Source organism: Vigna umbellata, chromosome 1 (genome assembly GCF_029865625.1).
Source record: "Vigna umbellata cultivar VRB3 chromosome 1, Vumbellata_1.0, whole genome shotgun sequence".
Lineage (NCBI taxonomy): Eukaryota > Viridiplantae > Streptophyta > Magnoliopsida > Fabales > Fabaceae > Vigna > Vigna umbellata.
The window spans coordinates 89698199-89704824 of record NC_142165.1 but is presented as its reverse complement, the minus strand read 5'-3'; the positions used below and the strand labels follow the sequence as shown (position 1 = coordinate 89704824).

General features: G+C 34.7%; 1 protein-coding gene across 2 annotated transcripts; it reads left to right on the top strand.

The window, feature by feature from the left end:
• The first annotated feature begins 951 nt into the window (after positions 1–951).
• LOC124826556 (uncharacterized) lies at positions 952–6071 on the top strand. Of its 2 annotated transcripts, none has more exons than XM_047299395.2 (10): positions 952–1375; positions 1677–1769; positions 1882–1998; positions 2519–3043; positions 3235–3599; positions 3677–3776; positions 3905–3964; positions 4447–4530; positions 4621–4737; positions 5570–6071. In XM_047299395.2, exons 1-10 carry the CDS (start codon positions 1316–1318, stop codon positions 5870–5872), a joined length of 1824 nt encoding a protein of 607 aa, XP_047155351.2. In that variant the 5' UTR covers positions 952–1315; the 3' UTR covers positions 5873–6071. The 2 variants fall into 2 exon arrangements, with proteins under 2 accessions (XP_047155351.2, XP_047155349.2); XM_047299393.2 differs by having other exon boundaries at positions 1674–1769.
• Positions 6072–6626: the final 555 nt, after the last annotated feature.

The following is a 6626-nucleotide window of genomic DNA, read 5'->3' as shown; positions in this document are numbered from 1 at the left end:
AAAGAAAAGAGAAGAGAGAGAGAATAAGAGGAAGGTGGGTGGCACGTTAATTCATTATGAAAGGAGCTTGTCACCCTCACTTTCACGATTCACACACAATGCCAAAGGCAAAAAGTGTATTCATATCCTCTCTCTCCCTTTTCCTTTCCACCATCTCTCTCTTTCACACACACACACAAACACAATATCTGCCATGCATCAAATTCCATGCCCACTCTCAAAGCATGCTCCCAAAGTAAATTAAATATTCCCATCACAAACTATACTCCATATATGAAAAAAAAACTATACCTTTTTGTTCCGGCATAAAGATCAACCCAAGATTTTTTCACAGTTTAATCACAAGTTTTTACTTCATTTCTCATACTTAGTAGATAGAGTTAAGTATTTAGAAGAAGATGCCATAATAATATTTGGTTGGAACCCATCAAAGATATCTACTATTCTTTTTATATATAAAATGGAAATACTTTTTTAACAGAGTATCTCTAGGTTAAGAACTAGAGATTAATGTTTGAAGAAACCCATGATTATTTAAGAGTCTAACTTTCTTACCGGATATTCTTGGAGTTTAAAAAATGGAAGATCGAAATGATATATACCTTAAACAAAGCAATAAGCTTTCGTGCATAATTAAGTCCAGGGTGTAGAGAAATTTCACACAAGTGAAAATTTTGTCAACAAAAAGTATAATTTTTATGTATTATCAATTACTTTTTTACGCAATCAATTCATTAAAAATATGATAGATTTTTCAAAATTATTATTATAAAAATCAATAAACTTATAATTTGTGATTCAACTATATTTATCATCAGGAAAGAATGAACTTTACTGTTGAAAAGAGTTGCAACTGATAAGTAGAAAAATGATGGCATGTTATTAATTGGTCCGGCCTTTTATTTATTTATTTGATCTAAATTTATTGGTTAATTTGAGTGAAAAAGAAGTTGGTTGGTATAGCTACTGAAACCAAGTGGAAGGCTTTACTTGGAGGAAGCAAGAAACTGGACAACCTCGTCGTTTTGCTTCTTCTTATGTTGCTCTGGCCCTTTCTTACCTTCTTTCACTCTGTTCGAGATTTATCATAGCAACAACAACAATATTATTATTATTCTGATTACACACAAAAGCATAAGAAAAAAAAAATCTTTTTGCAGAAAACTCGTATTCCCCATTTCCCGCTCCTCAGTTGTATGAAACCACCTTCTTCTCCGTCTCACAATGCTTTCAGCGTTTGCAATTTAGTAACCCAGTTTTTCCGAAGCAGATTTCATTTTTCTCTTTCTCGTTTCGCGAGAAAGTTGAACGAGAAATGAATAGCAGAACACGCACCACTCTTCACTCAGTGAAACCTCCTTTAAATGATTCTAAAGTAACTTCTTCTTCCTCTTCTTCTACTACATTCTTCTTTTTTATCTATTTTGGAAAACAAAATACTTCATTTTGAAGCATAGACTAGAGCTTCTTTAACCGTTTGGGAATGATTCTTATTAACTGATGAAAAAAGGTTTGCGCTTTTGATCCAAATCTAAACTGGGCTCTCCAGCTTCTCTTACGAAACGAATACTTTATTATTTTATTTATTTGTGGTGTTTACTTTATTTAACTTTTTTGAGTTGGGGGGAATTGAGTTTTATGATGATGATTTGCTTATTGGTGAATGTGGAAAGCAGGGGAAGATGGAAAGTGGAGGGAAGAGAACAATGGGTGGGCACAAGAATGGGCGCCGATCCAATCGAGAAAGGAAGATGGCTTTGATTCAAGATGTACTTAGAATCTTCCTCAAATCTTGTTTTCACATTGTGTTCCCTTTTTTCTGTCATCGAATTTTTTGGTTCGTTCTGCAAAATCACTAGCCCTTCATGTTTTCAAGTGCAGGTAGATAAGTTGAAGAGGAAGCTCAGACATGAAGAGAATGTTCATAGAGCTTTAGAAAGAGCATTCACTAGGCCTTTGGGATCTCTGCCTCGTCTTCCTCCTTATCTTCCTCCTTATGTTAGTCTCTCTCTGTCTCTCTCTCTCATTGTTTAATCACACACAAATTAAGTGCATATTTTACTGTTAATACACATTCTAAGACAATTGGAATGGAGACGTATGTAATAGGAACTGAAATGAACATAAGTCTGAATTGTTTTAACAGAAATCCAAACACCCCATCACTTTAACACGATGAGTTTGTTCATCGTATCAATCCCGATCAAGGGACTGCTTCCTTTTTCCAGCGGTCAGTCAAGTATTAATTTCTCATGTCGAGTGATTGGTTCCTTTCGCTAGACCCAATTCCCCTTGTTTGAATTATAGTACTTACACACTATTTTTTTTTTTTATCATTAAAACTTAATATAGTTTTTGTAAGTATTACTGGCATTATTTTTTAATTAGTATAAGTTTTATCTTAATTATATGTGGAATAAAGTTTTGCATTGACTTGAACTTTTGTTATATTTTTACCGTTGTTGTGCTGATTTATGAATAAAAGGAGAGTAATGAGGAATGTGTGTGCCTGTTGTAGACATTGGAGCTGTTGGCTGAAGTAGCAGTGTTGGAGGAGGAGGTGGTTAGACTTGAAGAGCAGGTTGTGAACTTTCGTCAAGGTTTATATCAGGAAGCCGTGTACATTTCCTCCAAGAGGAATGCAGAGAATTTGAATGACCCTATTGACCAAAACACCATCAGGAGTTCCAAGCATCAGAGATCAAAATCTATGTCTCAGAGTGAGTTCAATTCAACTATGATGGGAAGGCCTCATCCTTCTCTTGCCAGAAGTGCTTCCAGCAGAAAACTACTGTTCTCTTCTGACACTATCAATGAACACGCTGGGAAGCTAGTCCATGGAAAGCAATTGCACAGAAAACAAGATTCATTCTCATCTATCCCAGAAGAGGGAAGGGGAAAAGAGAATCGATCGTTTGGTAACTTTGTGAAGGATAAACAATCACCGGAAAAGAAAACAACAACCAAAGTTACTTCTCCAATAAAGAAATCTCCGCTCAAGCAAGAATCAGCTGAGAAGTGCATGGATCACTTGAGGTTACAGGTAACTAGATGATAACCTCACAAATACCATTTCAAAGTTATTTCAGTTAGTCATTTGAGGTTTTGAACTGCCTATTTATTATAGCTAACATAATAAGTGAACGTTTCTTCAAATTAAGCTGAACCAAACATGTACTTAGTGTTTATTGTTCTGTCCATTCAACATCATTGTTTTCCGTTTTGCTTGCCCAGTTGGACTGGAGATTAGCAGACCATGAAAGGGCTCAGAGTTCTTCAAGTTCATCAGATGATAAGGTGTCAGAAGTTGATATCACACCCAATAGAGTTTCAGAGGATATTGTAAGGTGCTTGAGTAGCATTTTTGTTAGAATTGGTACATCCAAGGACAAAATTGGGGAAGCAAAAACACCTTCGCGCTCTGCATCAGCTTTCAACCAATTCAGCAAGGAAAAGGATCAACTTTGTGATCCTTATGGTATCTGTCCAGAATCAAAAACAAGAGAAGTTGGTCCATATAAAAGATTATGTGAAGTCAAAGCCTCCACTGTTGATATGAACCGGGCATCAAATGCTGTGTTTTTGATCCAAAGATTAAGGTAAGTAGTTATTGACTATTAAGTGTTTTTGATTGAGGAAACTGTGGGTATCTATCTAATCTTGCCGAAAAATTCAGGTTCTTACTTGGGAAACTAGCTTCTCTCAACTTGAAGGGTCTTACTCATCAGGAAAAACTTGCATTCTGGATAAACATTTACAATTCATGCATGATGAATGTAAGACACCTTTGTGCTGCTGGTTTATTGCATCTCATTAAAATGCAAGCCGGAATAGAGTTGAATTTGACGTCATCTTAGGTTCTGAGAGCAAACATCTTATAACGATTTTGGTTTCAATGTTGTAGGCATATTTAGAGCACGGCATCCCTGAGAGTCCAGAAATGGTTGTAGCATTAATGCAGAAGGTACATTTATTTGGGTTATATTGTTAACATTCATTATTATTGTTATTATTATTATTATTGTTGTTGTTATTGTTGTTGTTGTTGCTAATGGTGACGCTGTTAAACTACAATATTCAAAGCAGTAGAAGCATTGCTAGAAAGTCTTAATCCTGAGTCCTATGGTCACCTACCAAGAAATACAATTGACAGAAAGAAAAAAACGAAAAAAAAAAAGTCATTGGACTCAAACTGACCATGAGTCCCTTCCGATACTATAATAGGTTCTAATAATAGGTCAGACATTAAACCATGTTCAGAATGTTCCACTGAAATTGGTTCATCAGCTAAATGACTGTAATGCTAAAGGACATTTCAAATTTAGTTCCAAACTTCTTATACCTGTTTCCTACAAACACTGTCTAAGTATGTAATGTCCTTTCTATATATCTCTCTAAATAAAATGTCCAAGTTAATTAACTAAGAAAGGGCAATGCATGTTTCAGGCAACTATGGTAGTGGGGGGCCAGTTACTCAATGCAATTACACTGGAGCATTTCATCTTGAGACTGCCTTATCACCTCAAGTTTGTAAGTGCAAAATTTTTGTGCTTTCTTTTGAATTCAGAGTTCATAGAAAATAAAGTTGACTTTCCTTCATTTTTTTGGTTCCTGTGACAGACGTGTCCAAAAGCTGCAAAAAGTGATGAGGTTAAAGCACAAAGCATATTTGGCCTGGAATGGTCTGAGCCCTTGGTAACATTTGCACTTTCCTGTGGAAGTTGGTCTTCACCTGCAGTATGTTTTTCTATCTTAGTTTACAAGATAAAATTGTTATGCGGCAACGGTTAACTGTTTTTTAGCTTTTGGGGACAGTCTAGATGAGTTTTTCCTTAAACATTTCTGAAGGAGAAAAACAAGAAGGAAATGAAAAATTCACTAGTTAAAATTAGCTTACACAGTTAAAAATAAAAATTCAGAAAAATTATATGAGAAAGCTTACACAAGTTATTTTAGTCTATCAAAAGAAAACGACTTCAATTTTGTTTTCATTTTTCTTTTTCTGAAGTATTTATGGAAAAGTTTGTCAGATCTCAAATTCTTATGGAGAAGTTGGTATGTGACCAATATCATGTCTCAGACGTGTTGATTCTATAGTAAGAAATCTGGAATTAATTAGTTTCACATTGCAGACAGTAATTATAAGGTTAGAAATAGAAGCTGTGATTATAAATTTCTGCCTTATACATCAAGACGTGATTTTGGTTCTACAGGAAATAAAATCAATCACACCATAATAGCGTATTTGGAAGGTCGTTGAGAAAAAACACCTTTTGGATACAGAAGTTATAATTAGTTTACGAACATCACATCCGAAACATGAAACCAAGCCCCTTATAAGAAAGAACATTGTGTTCTTCCAATTCCATTGTTCCATTTTACATGTAGGAGTTTGACAATGTGTTCACTAGTTAAGATGCATTTCATTCACCTTTCATTATCTTCACTCAATAAAGCATAAATATTACATGCCTTTTCTATTTCCATAAATATACTTTTTTAATAAAAAAAAATTACTTTTGTTTTATTAACCAAGTGACATAGCAAATCTTGTCTTTTTTTCTTTTAGGTGAGAGTTTATACAGCATCACAAGTTGATGATGAGTTAGAAGCAGCAAAGAGAGACTATTTACAGGCTTCAGTTGGTATCACAAAATCAAACAAGTTAATAATCCCCAAGTTGTTGGACTGGTATTTACTGGACTTTGCAAAGGACTTAGAATCTTTGTTGGATTGGGTCTGCCTCCAACTACCTGACGAAATGAGAAAGCAAGCAGTTGAATGCCTTGAAAAAAGGGGAAGAGATTCTCTATCACAGATGGTACAAATGATGCCCTATGATTTTAGTTTCAGGTTACTTTTACACCAGTAAGTTCTGAGAAGTGTTGTTCAGGTTACTTTAGTTTGATGTGGTGGGTTTTTTGTTTGTACATTGGTGGTTCACACAGAAAGTACATAAGCCAAAACACGTAACGTTTTCTCATTTGGGAATAGGTTTTGGCATTTGGGTCATTGCTGGTTAGTTATGCTTTTCGGAGATATACATAGAAATGGAGAGTTTTTAAATCTTAGATTCATTTCGGCTGCAACTTTCTGCGTTTATAATAATATCATATGTTGCTTTAAACCCATGGCACCAAATGCCAGTACACCAAATAGAACAACGTTTAACAACGTCAGCATACCATGGATTTTGGTTGGGGTAACAAGAATATACACAAAATTGAGCAGCGACTGAAAAAATTAACTTATGCTCAGTTTTATATTATTTTTAATTATATATAGAGAGAGAGAGTTAGTTCATGCATATGTTGTGATTCATTAAGAGCTATCTTCTATACATATGGTCAATTATAAGAGGGGTGTTATTCCCTCCACCACTACATTTTCTCCCTCCACCTCCCCAATTCTATTACATATTTTTTGAATTACAAAACTAATTTTTTATAATTACAAAAATAACTTTTTTACTTTTTAATCCTAATTATTTATTTTAACTCTAAAATCTATCTTTCTACCCCTTCTCACCCACCTCCCAACCCTCTCAAATTCTCATCCAAACTCCATCACATCCGTTTCTCATCTTCCATTTTTTCTTCATATATGTTTTCTTCATATCTGTTTTC

Bases quoted from the DNA above. Each gene is read 5' to 3' on its own strand.
- LOC124826556 (XM_047299393.2), top strand. From the start codon at position 1,316: ATGAATAGCAGAACACGCACCACTCTTCACTCAGTGAAACCTCCTTTA. The intron at 3,965-4,446 runs GTACATTTATTT...TGCATGTTTCAG, and splicing joins TTGTAGCATTAATGCAGAAG to GCAACTATGGTAGTGGGGGG. The intron at 4,531-4,620 runs GTAAGTGCAAAA...TTCCTGTGACAG, and splicing joins TGCCTTATCACCTCAAGTTT to ACGTGTCCAAAAGCTGCAAA.